The sequence below is a fragment of the Rhyacophila brunnea genome, unplaced genomic scaffold, assembly GCF_057557595.1.
Source record: "Rhyacophila brunnea isolate RB1 unplaced genomic scaffold, BYU_Rbru_1.0 scaffold_2, whole genome shotgun sequence".
Taxonomy (NCBI): Eukaryota; Metazoa; Arthropoda; class Insecta; order Trichoptera; family Rhyacophilidae; genus Rhyacophila; species Rhyacophila brunnea.
In genome coordinates, this window is record NW_028232859.1 from 15,253,075 (window position 1) to 15,267,633 (window position 14,559).

General features: G+C 36.0%; 1 protein-coding gene across 1 annotated transcript in view; it reads left to right on the forward strand.

The window, feature by feature from the left end:
* The window catches only part of HERC2 (E3 ubiquitin-protein ligase HERC2), a 71,531-nt gene that overhangs the window by 47,913 nt on the left and 9,059 nt on the right, over positions 1-14,559 (forward strand). Inside the window, exons 64-85 of the mRNA XM_085946474.1 lie at positions 68-296; positions 415-569; positions 1,239-1,400; positions 1,489-1,626; positions 1,832-1,964; positions 2,395-2,541; positions 2,627-2,794; positions 2,905-3,002; positions 3,814-3,958; positions 4,128-4,291; positions 6,674-6,801; positions 7,408-7,590; positions 8,807-9,021; positions 10,507-10,601; positions 10,997-11,103; positions 11,448-11,625; positions 11,980-12,103; positions 12,718-12,847; positions 12,969-13,075; positions 13,187-13,314; positions 13,856-14,005; positions 14,102-14,221. Of these exons, the coding sequence (XP_085802600.1) occupies positions 68-296; positions 415-569; positions 1,239-1,400; positions 1,489-1,626; positions 1,832-1,964; positions 2,395-2,541; positions 2,627-2,794; positions 2,905-3,002; positions 3,814-3,958; positions 4,128-4,291; positions 6,674-6,801; positions 7,408-7,590; positions 8,807-9,021; positions 10,507-10,601; positions 10,997-11,103; positions 11,448-11,625; positions 11,980-12,103; positions 12,718-12,847; positions 12,969-13,075; positions 13,187-13,314; positions 13,856-14,005; positions 14,102-14,221 (3,204 nt within the window). The remainder of the gene's footprint in view (positions 1-67; positions 297-414; positions 570-1,238; positions 1,401-1,488; positions 1,627-1,831; positions 1,965-2,394; positions 2,542-2,626; positions 2,795-2,904; positions 3,003-3,813; positions 3,959-4,127; positions 4,292-6,673; positions 6,802-7,407; positions 7,591-8,806; positions 9,022-10,506; positions 10,602-10,996; positions 11,104-11,447; positions 11,626-11,979; positions 12,104-12,717; positions 12,848-12,968; positions 13,076-13,186; positions 13,315-13,855; positions 14,006-14,101; positions 14,222-14,559) is intronic.

Genomic DNA, 14,559 nt, shown 5'->3' on the forward strand with positions numbered 1-14,559 from the left:
AAATTATATACAATAGCAATACTGAAATTTAACTTAAATCACTTTTCATGTGATTTTTTTTTTGTAGGTGTTTGCGTGGGGTGATAATGATCACGGCCAGCAAGGAAACGGGTCAACGACTGTGAACAAGCGAGCTGGGGTGACCGGAGGGCTGGTGGCGGGTGGTGGACCCGCCAGAGTGGCCGCTGGCTCGTCACACAGCATTGCGTGGGCCACCGCCACTCCTCAGACCTTTTCGCCCGCGCCTCCACTCGCCTTTGGTCTGCCCAGGGATCCCTTAGGTGCACACAGTTTAGGTAACTATCATCAATACTTTTGTTACGTGATCTTATCATAATATAGAAATTATCCCAATGAATCACCTAATTGTGTCCTACGGAATGATAAATTAATTACACATGTTTTGGTTCTAAGGTCTGTATGAAAACGAAGAGGTGGTTCCTCCGAAAGAGTCAGGAGGAAATTGTTCAGAGCGTCCATCGCTGTCTCAGCAAGTGTTGGCGTTGGAGCCTTTAGGTGCTAGGCAACATGCGCTTTCTTTGCTACTGAGCGCCGCTCACATACTTCAGGTGAAATTACTCTTCTTTATTTCTTCTATTCTTAGTTTAGTTTAATCACAGTGTATAGTTAACTATATTATGGTCCTAAAAAATTGTGTATTGCTGCATATTCTACCAGCGTCCTGAAAGGCCACTAAATATCATCCACAGGGTTTATACAGTGAAGCTACAGAATGCTGGGATGACCTGGGAACGACTGGCAAAAAGACTAGTGAGTGACAGGAATTCTTCTTCCATAAATTATCAACATAAGGAGCAAGTATGAACAAAAAAAAATGTATTGTAGAATGGGTGTGTGATTATTTTGCTATACGCGTCTGGCCAACAGGTTAATTTCTTAATTAATGTATATCAAAACTATCAAATAAGACATATAATCTCTGACTTTTCTTCCAAGCCTTTTATTAATTGATTTGTATGTCCTTAATACATAAATTGTCTTTTATATTATGTCTTTCTTGCACACACATTTTGTGTACAATAATTGCAGGACATTTATGAAATGACATGTGTATCGTTTGACGTATCAAACACATTGGATGTGGCCCAATTTTATCAACTGCATGATCGTGACCTTTGTTGACATATTATCATTATTAACTTTAATCAATGATGGCCATGTAATCAAATTTACTAATGTGCTCGTTATTTGTCAATAATGAAGTGATCATATTTCAGGCTCGATGCATGATTGTGGAAGCTCTACGGCCTCACTGTTCACTAGAAGGTGAAGCGGCCCCTCCGCCCCCTTCCGCTGGTGCCCCTGAAGAAGAAGCGCCTCCTGATTCGGCTCGAGAAGGCGGAGGTGAAGCTCCTGCCGAACATCACAACCTTATGGCGGTATGAATTTCATTATGATATTGAAAAAAAAAATACTTTATAGCTACTGCCCAGGATTCCAAGTGAAATTTTATTTTTTAAATTCTAGAGTTGCATGAGTAGTACGCTGAGTGGGTCGGTGAGTTCGATAACGGCAAGCCAATCTCGGCACTCGGCCCGCATGTCAGCAAGCGCTGTTTCGGTTGCTGCTGCTACGATGCCCAGTCCTCAGCCCGATAGGCCGCCGGTAATTTTTCTTAATCCATTATTCACATGTAATAAGTATGGTAGTTTGTTTCAGATTTACATCATTTCCTTGTTAATATTGTTGTCATAGAGAAAGTTTTAATAATAATGTAAAAGTGTCATTTTTATTGTATAGTGAAATGCAGCAGAGTGTTAAAAATAAATGTTTACACTAATAAAACTGAATGTGTTTTCTGATCATATAGGTGTCTCTGGACGACTTCACTTGTCTACTGGGTGAGGCAGAAGCTCGTGCTTTACTTGAGCTCTTGCGATTGGCTATCGCAGGGAGAGTAGGAGTTCCCGGAGCCGCTTCTGTCATCACAGCAGTTTTACTCGGTAGCCATTCAAATCTGAAAAATTAATTATACTATTATCAATTGCAATTTCGTTTTAACGAATTTTAAATGTCATTCCGTCCATTGTTGTTATGCTTAGCAAACTAAATGTCCACATTACCAAACCTTCGAAATGTATTCCTGTGAAAGTGGTTTATGGCGATTTACTTATATTTTTGCTGTCTTCGATAAAATGTATAAACGTATGTATTGGACTATTTTTATATGGTATTGCAAAAATAAAGTGGCCAATAGGTTTTCTTTAATCATGTTTGGAAGATGCATAATTTTACGAAGACAATGAACATATGAAAGCAATTCTTTAACCACGATATAAGTATTACACCGATTTGGCATAACTGTTAAAATTAAGATGCAAAATTTTTCCTTTGTTCCTTTAATTGAATAAAATAATTTGAGAGTATTTGTAGCAATGGCAGCCAGCAATGAGGCAGTACAAGAGGCCGTTCTGGAAGCGTGCGTCTCTGAATTGGAGCAAGCCGGGGCTGCACCACCTGCTCCCACGCCTGTCGTACAAGAATCACCCCATCCTTATCCTGATGACTGCTCGCTCACTGGTTAGATATTTACTCTACTCTCACTAAACAGTTTGAACTAGTAAAATTGAAATATAACCATTCTATTTTTCATCTCTGCCATTAGGTGAAGTGTGCATTCCTGGGGCCATATCATTACGAGTCGAGTTTGACAGAAGCTGTTCAACCGAACGCAGACATGATCCCATCACATTGACTGATTCACTCGGAAGAGTCGTGGTGACGAGGTCAGGACGCGATCCTCCTGATTGGTCACCTGATGTTCCCATCACCGGTATGCTTAATTATTATGGAATACCACAATAGAATATTTATAATACTTCACTAATGTATTAATCACATAATGAACAAGGAGCAAGTTAATAATTGGAAATACTGTTTTAGGTGATTGCGTTCGGTGGCGTTTCACGAGTGATGGGTCAGTAAATGGATGGGGATGGAGGTTCACAGTTCATCCAATAATGGCTTACCATAATCCCAATGTGAGTTACATATTTACTATATTTTTCTACTTCATACATATATATACATTTCTTTAAACCTGCTAGACTATGCCCCACGTTGGTCGAGCGGTAACGTGTCGGTCTATAATATCGTGGTTACCAGGTTCAATTGTCGGATCTGACAAATTTACATGTTTTAAATATGTGACTTTATGTAGTATGGACCTAATAGGTTCAGCAAGTGGCTAACATTCATGTCTTGTAAAAACAAAAAATCTGTTAATACAACATCCAAGCCATGGAGGCCCATACGATCCTCTTAGGATTGAACATGGTGGTTAACTAACATAACTAAGATCACATTTTTTGGCATTTTTGGCAGATACATAATGGGTTCTTTAGATATTTTAAATTTTGAGTTCGCTCATGATACAAAATTATGGATTCATCATCATTTGGACTACACCTAGAATGATTTATATGAAATATTTATATTATAATATTTGATGGGAATTTTAGAATGATTTTAGTATGGTTGAATTTGTAACTCGATAAATTAATATACTCCTTGTTGACAGCACTATTTGTGTACATATTTTTTTAAATGGCAGCCTGTTTTGCATTGGTCGTTTACTTATGTACCGTTATTTGCAGTTTTGTGTGATTTTTCATCTAAATACTAATTAGACGAGTCACGAAATGTGAAGCTTGCTACAAATGAATCTTCAATGCAAAATGACTTGTAGCTAATTTAATTGTTAGCCTTAGTAACCATTTTTTAGCCTCACTTTCATATATTAAGATCAATCTTCATTGTAGAATTTCTTGATTTTGGATGTATCTTTCACAGGATGTTGGATCAGACCGCGGCGTGTTGTCCCGGGCTTGTGTCGACTTGGCTGTCCGACTTCTGGGAACTCCTCCGACACCCTCTCATCCCCTTTCTCAGAGACTTGTTGCAGCTCTTAGCCATTGCATGTTGCTGCCGTGTTTGAGTAAGCCACAGCCTTTATTTTCCTCCATGAATTTTATAATTTGGTGATATTATGCATGAATAAAAAAAATTCAAAATTATTGACAGATATTAATGTAAGAATAGTTTCACTATGATTTTTTATAATACGTGAAAATATTGTGTCTGTGCATTATATGAAATAATTTCAGGCGGGAGTCAGCGAGCTTGGGCAATTCGCAAATTGCGAGTGGCTGCTGGTTCAAATGATACGACAATATTACGAAATCTGGCGCCCGCATTACTATCACAGCACGACTATGAAGAACCTCTCGTCAGAGTGGGAACACATCTGATGCATTCACACTATCTCAGGGTAAATTTTAAGCATATTATGTATTTCACACATCATATTTCACAATCTGTGTTGAGAAAAAGCCAAGACATGCGACTCTTTTATCTGTGGATATGGATGGGGTGGATTTTCAACATTGCAGAGTATACTTTAACTACTTGGAAATAGGCATTTTTTGCATGTGTAATATTTAGCCATGTGGCAACTAAAAACAGCACTCATGTTGAATACCAATACTGGCGATAGACATATCTTATGCAGCACTAGACTAAAGCAGTTCGGTTTCTGTATTGAATATGTATATTTACCTACAACTCACTACATAACATTTCAAGTCTAATCAATAAATCAAACTTGTCTAAAAGTTGAAAATTTGTATATTGGACACACTATCCATAGTACTATAGTATCCTGAATATAAATAATTTTATAACTAAAATATTTTATCTACAGTCGAACTTGGTTATTACGAGGAAGATGGGACCGACTGAATTTGCTCATTATAAGCATTACTCGTTATATCGTTATATAACATTTTTCGCGCCACGTTCTATTTAAGCATAGAACATAAAAAATCTGAAAACCATCGTAAAAATCCCCAAAACAAGCATGGCATTCATAAACTACAAAAGAAGTTGTTTATTGTAATGAAGTGCTGAGCTGCCGGCGCTGGTAGGTACCTACTGACTTTACATAGCTTGGATTTTTTATATGCAATTTCAACCATATGTGTGGATACTTTTTCAATGTTGTCGGTGAAAATACCAATTAGGTACTTAGGCACTTAACTAGTGTCATAAACATAATCCGATCTCGGCAGCATCGTTCTAGTTAACTGCCCGGTCGTATTTTGTTGTTTAGGGTCGAAAATGTTGTTTTTAAACAATCGACACATCAACTGTTTTGCTCGGTATTCCCGAGAAGTAACTCTTTATAAAATGAATAAATGTATGGAGAAAATCATTAACTAAAATGTCAACGAATGTTTCCTCATTACATCCGAGATCTCGCTATTTCTGTGATTGTAATAACCAAGTTCAACTGTAAAAAAAAGCATTGTATGTTTTATTCGACTACAAAGAAAAACAATGCTATATATCATTATATTATATCGTGTTATATTCAAGACAATACGGTATATCTTAGTAATAAGGATATTCCTTTAACCCTTTGAACGCGAGCCATTTTCGCATGAATTTATTTTCAACCGATCTGTTAAAACGGTCACTATAACTAAAATAGATCGATTTCAAAATTAAAAAATATTATTACTAGATGAACTACGTATCAGTTATTCCAAATACACCAAAAAATAAACTATATTCGTGGTATTCTCGCTAAAATTAATCGAAGAAAATGAAGATGCTAAAAAATATCGAAGCTATGACAGCGCGGTCAATATGGCAGTGACGTCCAAAGTTCACATGCACGGTTTGCTTTTTGTATTTGTAATACACAGGGCTGAGTACACGCTGCTAGAGTTACAATGACAGATATAATCACTAAAAAATCATCGACACTAGACTTGTTCAAAGATAACATTTATAAGTCGTAAACTCAAATTTTATTACCGCTTTAAATCATAATATATTTATTTTCGTCGCTATAAAATAAAATATTTCTAATGTTCGTCATCAATGCTATAGTGGACACTTAAGATTAGGATGTTTTGGAGAATAAATCAATAAAAATAATTACCTACGGCTAAAATAATATATAATTTATTATTATTAACCTTAAATAACAATTATATGAAGCGACTTAGCGGCCTACTCGATTGTATGGGATGGCGCCCCATAAATTTTATGGGGCGCTGTTGGCTTTTTCATTTTACAAAGGGCCCGTCGAAAGATCGCCAGGTAAAAATCAACCATGTAACCATGGCTAACACAGGTTCGTGGCACATATAAAATATAAATTATTACACATAAAAATAAATGTAAATATATTACTGCAGAGCTGTGCGTTGATGAAATATTATTTTTAATTGAGAAGCAACAGTAAACAACAACACAACAAATAACACAAACTAAAATTTACCAGCTGTGTGATACGCTGCAAAACAATGTTTATTTTTGATAGCCCTGGCGACAAATCGAGTACGCCCGTATTTTTAATGGCGCGCGATTCAAACGACTGAATATCGAGTGTTCTTTTCAAAAATATACTTCCTTGTGTTTTACTTTTACATTTTTATGATTTGTTGCGTTGCCTGATATCTCTACCTAAAGGTTTGAACTAATTTTTAAAGCATATATCCACAAGTGTCACACTTTCTAGTTTGGTGGAAAATACGAGATAAAGTCTATGGCAACATGGTTAACATGCCAATTGCGTGGATTTTGGGCATTGAAAAAGGTTGAACCGTGAATATTAAATGATATTTTTTTTATTATTATTCAGGAACTTACAGCGCTTGCCTGTCATCTTAAATTGGATTGTCAAGTATGCACCGGAGGGGATGCAGCACGGTGGGCATGGTTCCGAAGATACTGCCTTATCCTAAGGACGACTGAAGCTCTCATTAATAGGTAACTATTGATCTGCATGATATTATTTTCGAAGCAGGGTTCTGCAATTGATAATTATTCGGAAATAGCATATATTTGTTTTTACTTTTTCCCTTTGAGCTGTGGAAAGAGAGATTCATACCAAACTTCTTGTATTACGATAGTAATAATTCTAAAATGATGATAATATTTTAATACAGTTGAATATAATTGGTAACTATAGAAAAGTTAATATTCTACATGTTGGTTTTGTTAATAAAATCTTGCGTATTATTATTTGTGATCTTACGTGATTGTTCATTTAAATAATAATGGTTCATTGTATAAAAAACGTTTTTAATAAACTATGTATTTCTTTTATTCAACGAATAATTCATAAGATTTGAGAATGTAACATTTTATATATTGAACACACATAATTTGAAAACATCTCATGCATTTTCATGTATGATTAATGAATACCTAATGAAGCTGCAATGCAAAATGATTTACAGCTAATTTAAACATTGGTCATAGTAATTTTTTTAACACATTCATCTTAATTAATTGAAGAAAGTTTTCATCAATACCTTTCTTTAATCTTCTGCAACATAATAAATAATATTCTATGTTTATTTTGTATTTCAGAACCCAATTGCCAAATGCATTCTGCCTAGAAGTGAGCAAGAGAGTAGCTGAAGTAGGAGGCGGTACTAGTTCAGATGGGAGTACAACTAGTGAAGAATGCTCTCCCTCAGCCTCTCCCTCTTGGGAAGACCATTCTGTCTTTACGAGGCAACACGATGAACAGTTGCTACAGTGGCTTAATAAGTGCGTGCTTATCATAGACATTTGACGAATATCTAAGATTGTTCTATATATAATGCCTTTCCATACTTAGGTGTGCATTACACTATAAACACATCACATGAGCACTGTTGAACTCACGGTAAGCTCGTGCCACGGGCAAAAACTGCGCAATGTCATTTAATGTTATCAGATGGATGCTCCCATTTGAGCCGAAAACGAATAGTGTCAGTCGGCAAAATCTGCCAAAAGTACTAGAACCACACTAAGGTCACCTCACATGTATCACACCACTCCAGTTTTTATTATTGAATGTCCTGATGGTTCTAGCATAATAGGAGCTCACGTGATGTTATGGTAATGTATTTCTAGCATTGATTGCATTTGTTTAAATTCCGTAACTGAATGTCCGGCATTCGGTGAGCTCATACGATTGTCCCACAATAGAGAGATGTAGTGCAATTTTGTCATCAACCTTTGACAGAAAACGGCACCACGAGAAGATATTCTATACCAATATTGTCTTGTAGTAAAACCTTTATGAAGTCTTGTTGTTTATGCCTAAAGCGTCTTGCAGTTTGAGATATATGCTTAAAATATCGTGGAAAGACAAAATAAGAAATGACAATAATCCATAAAGTTATTTTCAAATTTACAATTGCGGTGTCCTAGTTAGTAGGGCACCCATATCTGAACGCGTATGTTATATACTCCACCAAAAAACATGCATATCAACGTGCATTTATTCCAGTGCAAGGATCCAATGAGTTGGGTGAATGACTAACAACCACTCCTCGTTTAAAAATCTGTTAATGTAATCTCCACTCTATGGAGACCAAAGATGTTGCATATTACAGAAGATTTCGTGGTCACTGAAGTACATATTATGTTCCAGTTTGTTATAATTGCCATTTTTATATGTAACTGCTAATCTTCTCAAACAGCTTAGTCAGTTTGTAGAAAAATTCGAAGAACAGAGGTCTTTTTTTCTTCAGTTTCATACATTGAGGCTTCATCTCTTTAGAAGAAGGTTTTATTCAATATCTTTGGTGACCCATGTGAAAAATATATCTATATATATATGGATGTTTGCTCCTGCATATATTATATGCTCACTCAGGAGCAAAAATCATAATTTAGTTTATTACTATTTAAAAAATTTGCAAATTAGTATACAATACTTGTGTAACATACCACATAGGTCATAGATGATGATATATTTTTTTGTATGTATCATTAGGCGCCCGCAAGACTGGTCGATGTGGTGGGGCGGAGGCGGTGGGGTGGTATTTGGGTGGGGGCACAATCACCGTGGTCAGCTGGGTGGTGTGGAAGGCGCAAAAGTTAAAGTGCCCGCACCCTGCGAAGCCCTCTCCGCCCTTCGGCCTGCGCGATTACTGGGCGGTGAACAAACACTGCTGGCAGTCACACATGATGGAAAACTCTATGCCACTGGTGAGCTATTTAACCTTTTTTTTATTATGCTATTAAATTCCTTTCCGTCTTGTGTCATTGTATTGTGTTACCATAGTATAATTATATCATATTATGAGTAGTAGTACCCCAAAAACCAGACAAGTGTCCAATCAGTGAAAGCGGCGGATTATAATGCAAACATACAAAATATGGTAAAAATTAAAACATGTATTTTGTAAAAATAGTTTATTTTTTGAGAAATTTGTACTAGCAAGTTACGGTTTTATTTATAATCAAAATCAAGTATTTACTAAATTATATATATTTATAAACCAAGTTTATTAACTAAATATTAAACAGTAAATCACTTCATACACTCAATTGTTCAGTAAGGCAGATATTATTCTTGATAGGCTTAAGATTCCTGGCTTTCCCTATGACCAAAAACTTCAGTTTATGTGTCTCGGTTGCATTGGAGCACGGCATAATTCGAGGGCTTAGTGTCAAACAACACTATCTACAAAAGTGCAACTTTACAGGAGAGCCAAAAATCGTTATTTTAGATTCTTGTAACTCAACAAGGGAAATGTTTATTTAAAACCTAATGTTAATATTTTATAATTTATTGTGTATTGTACATTTATCTTGCTTATGATGACGTTAAAATTTATAGAGATAGTTTTTAAAAAATATGAAAACAAGGGTAACTTATGTAATTAGCGTTAAACTTTACTGACGATTTAATAAGAAATTAGAAAATATTGACATAACGTTGTTTGACTATCATGTAGCCGTAAATGTTAAATAACGTTATCTCAAAAAAAAAAAAAAAGACTTTTTGTAGATAACGTTGTCTGACTTTAAGCACTCGAATTGTGATGCAGTCCTTGGGCACTTTCCTCCCTGGTACATTACTTTCTTCGCGATGAACGTACGTTTTACGAAGAAGTTTCCAAAATAAACCTGTCTCATCTGCGTTGTATACTTGTACGCGGCGGACTACTGAATTTGACAATCGAATACCGGCAAATTATATAGCTTGATTTTGTGCTTTCAACTAGTAAAAATAACGCTGGATTATAGTAGTTGTCGGAAAATCGAGCGACGGATTACTGAGAGTGTACTGTAGTCATAAAAGTTAATTTTTCAAAAATTGCTGGAAAAAGGTTTAAATCCTGGAAGATAGAGATAGATGTTTTATTATTTTTTCGATTATCCGGATTACCGTCATCCCCAATTAGTCCGGATAATAGAGGTACTAATGTATTAATAAATATGTCAGTTTTGGTAACATATTATATAGATTTATCCTCCATAATTATTTCCGATTTGTTTTGTGTCGATATTTCTAGGAATAGCTAAAATATGAAATATAATGAAATTAACTGAAATATCATGTATTTATGAATCTGTGTAACTTAACATCACAGAATAGGCAAGGTTAAATATTAAAAAAATATTTTATACTTCTGCTCTTTCGACTAAAATGATATAGACATATGTATATATTTTTTTTATTTTTAGGATATGGAGCTGGAGGTAGACTTGGAATTGGTGGAACTGATTCTGTCCTTGTGCCAACTCTTCTAGAATCCATTCAGCACGTTTTTATAACTAAGGTACCTATTGGAAGTTTCTTTTTCTGTATTATTTATCTCATTGAAACCTAGAATATTATAAAAATATAATAATTTAGAAAAGCTGTACACTTAGGCCATATTTTTCACATTGAGGAATACTATATACTCCAACTTGTAATGCGGGGAATAGTTTTCTTGACTATGTGACTTCCGTAAATGGTTCAATGTGCAAGGTTTTCAGTTATCTGATGCGACTAGCCTAGAATAGGAAGATAAAGTGCATTTTGCTCGCCAACCTTCGATAGAAGACTGCACCAAGAGAAGACGATAATAATATGATTAGTATCATAACTTCAGACACAAATATTTATGTAAATTTTTATATCGTACCTGGGAAATACATATACCTGTTTGTTATTGCTCAACCTGTTTAGGTTGCTTGTAATTCTGGCGGCAAGCATTGCCTCGCGTTGACAGCAGAAGGCGCAGTTTACAGTTGGGGTGAAGGGGAAGATGGGAAATTAGGACACGGAAATCGAATGTAAGTTTAAAATTTCTGTATAAATATTTACATATTACATAACACAATTTAGCAGTACGTATTCTACAACGTGCGATTTCAAAATAACGTATCTAGTGTAAAGGATGGAGGAATATTATGTATGTGGATAGATACGTACGTGAAAGAGTGAGGGGATGTTTATTTAGCAGACATCTGCAGCTAAGATATAATAAAATTGTAAAGAGTTGCTACAGTTATTAAATTCAAGATATTTCATTATTTACTTTAATTAATACATTCAACATGCAATATAACATGATGAAGATGACATAATAGAAAAAATTGGCCCATTGTGTACTAATTTATATACTATCTGTTTGCAGTCAATATGACCGGCCAAAACTGATAGCATCTCTGGTGGGAGTGGAAGTGACTCACGTGGCTTGCGGGGGCGCCCACTCCGCATGCATCACTGGAGCCGGTCAGCTTTACACTTGGGGCAAAGGACGCTACGGTCGATTAGGCCACGGGGATTCTGAGGATCAACTGTCACCTAAACTTGTAAATAGACCTTTTTTCTTAGATTAGAGCCTATCGTTCAAATATTTTAAACTAATTAACAAAAACAGTAAGGTGATTCACTGCTTTTTTTGAAGTCTTAGCAAAAACGTGTATGTAGACAGTGAACAAATGAATGCAATGTCATTGATATTGACTCTTTTCTGAATTATATACAATTTATACGAATTACAGGATTTTTAAAGAGTACCTATGATAAAAAAACGTCGCATGTTAATTTACAGGATAACTTCAAACGTACTATAGAGTGAATATTATGTTAAACTTTTTAAGATGGATGCATGATTCTTCATGAAGAGCATGTCACTGGATAATGTTTAATTCTTTTTATGTTAGGTGGATGCATTAGCTGGGTACAGAGTAGTAGATGTGGCATGCGGTTCTGGTGATGCTCAGACTCTCTGTGTCACCGATGATGATAATGTCTGGTCGTGGGGAGACGGAGACTATGGGAAACTCGGTAAGCAAACCTATACCTAAATGCCCACCCAATAGGTCTACGTAGTGTAACCTCCCCACTGATTATATTCCATTAGGCAGAGAGCCGCCAAGCTTGATTTCAACCGAAGTTAGGTACAAAATGGTTTCTACAACTGCCCACAAATATTTTTTTACAGGGATTTGACAGTTATAACAAAGCACACATGATAACTTATAATAAATTATAATTTAAAACTGACACATGGGGTTAAGAATTTTACTTCCTTATCATAGAAATACGACAATTTACATGGTTAGGTTACACTTAAAATATGTTGTACGGAATAGTCTATAGAGCGACTTGATTGGGCTCGGGCATTTGAGAGAAGGACGACATCATGTACATTGACGGCTATTTTGAATTTCTGCTGGTGTTTAGACAGTTTTCAATTTTAAAAGTAAAACAGGGATGCTATATCACAAAAACTAAATTCCTCACCATGCATTATTTTTCATCCATTTCTGATGCATTATTATATAGATAACACTAGATATAAGTGATTGGATGCCACATTAGCTAGATTTTAAATATCTATGTATTCATCTTTAGAAGTGCTCATTCGCACATATTATTTATGCTTCAATAATTTGTAGGTCGTGGTGGGTCGGACAATTGCAAGTTTCCACTGCGGATTGAATCCTTAGCGGGACTCGGGGTGGCACGAGTGGAGTGCGGTTCCCAATTCTCTGTCGCTCTCACTCGTTCAGGCAGTGTCTATACATGGTAACATTGAAAATTAATTACTGCTTGACCATAATAAATTTAATATTTTGATATTAACGATTTTTATTTCAATTTTTTGCCTTTTCACTATTTGGTGTGATATATTTTTTTTTATTCACAGGGGTAAAGGTGATTACCACAGATTGGGCCATGGCAGTGCAGATCATGTAAGAAGACCACGAAAAGTGTTGGCACTGCAAGGGCACAGAATTGTCTCCATTGCGACTGGTAATATCACACTTCCAAGATTCTATTGTTCTATATTGGTGGCTACATATAAACATGGTTTTAAGATTGCACAATATGTAATAGCGTTTTAATTAGTGTAAATGTTGTCAGGTTCGCTTCATTGCGTGGCGTGCAGTGACTCAGGCGAAGTTTTTACTTGGGGAGATAATGATGAAGGTCAACTGGGAGATGGCACGACGGCTGCCGCTCAACGGCCTAGACCAGTCCTCGCTTTGCAGGTAATGTATTTCTGTATTTCAAAACTGGGACCATATTATTTCAAACATTTCACTTCCCTTAATTTATAAATGATGATTCTCAGGCAAGAATTCCTTATTATATCACTTACACTACAGAGTGTCTCCACTCATTCACGTAAAATTGTCATAATTTTGTTCGATCCTAAGAAGGTCATATTGGCCTCCACATGGTGGAGGATGTATTAAGAGATTTTTGTTTTTACGAGAAATGGATGTTAGCCAATTGCTCAACCTATTACTCCTGCATACTCTGGATCCAAACACACATTGAAAAGCAACATGTGAATTTTGCTAAATCCAGGATTCAAATCGGGGACCCATAACATTATAAGCCAACATGGTAACCGCTCGATCATCGTGGGAAAATAGGGTAATAGATCCTCTCTGAACTATCAGAATATACGTGTAGTGTTTGGGGTAACAGGAGAGCAATTTGAACCTTTTGAAAATTTTTGAAATCTATGACACAAACTTTATAGATAGGAAGACTAGAGAAGTAATTAGGTTTCTCAATACTCAGGGAAAGAAGATCAGCATGGTGGCGTGTGGGTCGGCTCACACGGTGGCGCTGTGCCGCGAAGCTGCTCGCGCTCCTCGTGCCCCCGCCACTCCACCGCTGGAATTGCATCTGCTCCATCAGTTGCCAGCGGCCGCCTTACATAATAGACTGGTAAGGAACACAATCATCTATTTAATGATTTTAAAATACAAATTCAATTAATAAATTTATATATGTACCTACCTATATATTTTTTTTCACTTTTAGGTGTTATTACATCAAGCGGCAGAATTGATCATTCCTGCTCTCTCTATGCTCACTCCAAAGACTATCGAAAAGATGCGGTCTCTTCTCCCGTACCATGCAAAGGAAGCAGCTTTCCGCAAGGTTCGTATTATGTCTTCATACTGAATATTAATGGTCATTTTTATTTACCTCACACATTAGTGTTACAGCAGCATCATTCAGCGGCACCGCTTAGTGGTTTATGATATATTTATATACATTTATTTTATGTCATGTGTATGCATCTAATTTACGGTATTCTCAGAAGTGCTGCTTTGGCGTCTGTTGCAAATTTTTTCGTGCACATTCTCCCAGACACTCCCCATTACCAGACTGACTTGCCAGTAGTCATAGTGTATGTACTTGTATAAGTGTGAATTATATTGATACAGACCTTTTTTAGTTAAATTTAGCCGTATACCTGATTTCACAAAATATTT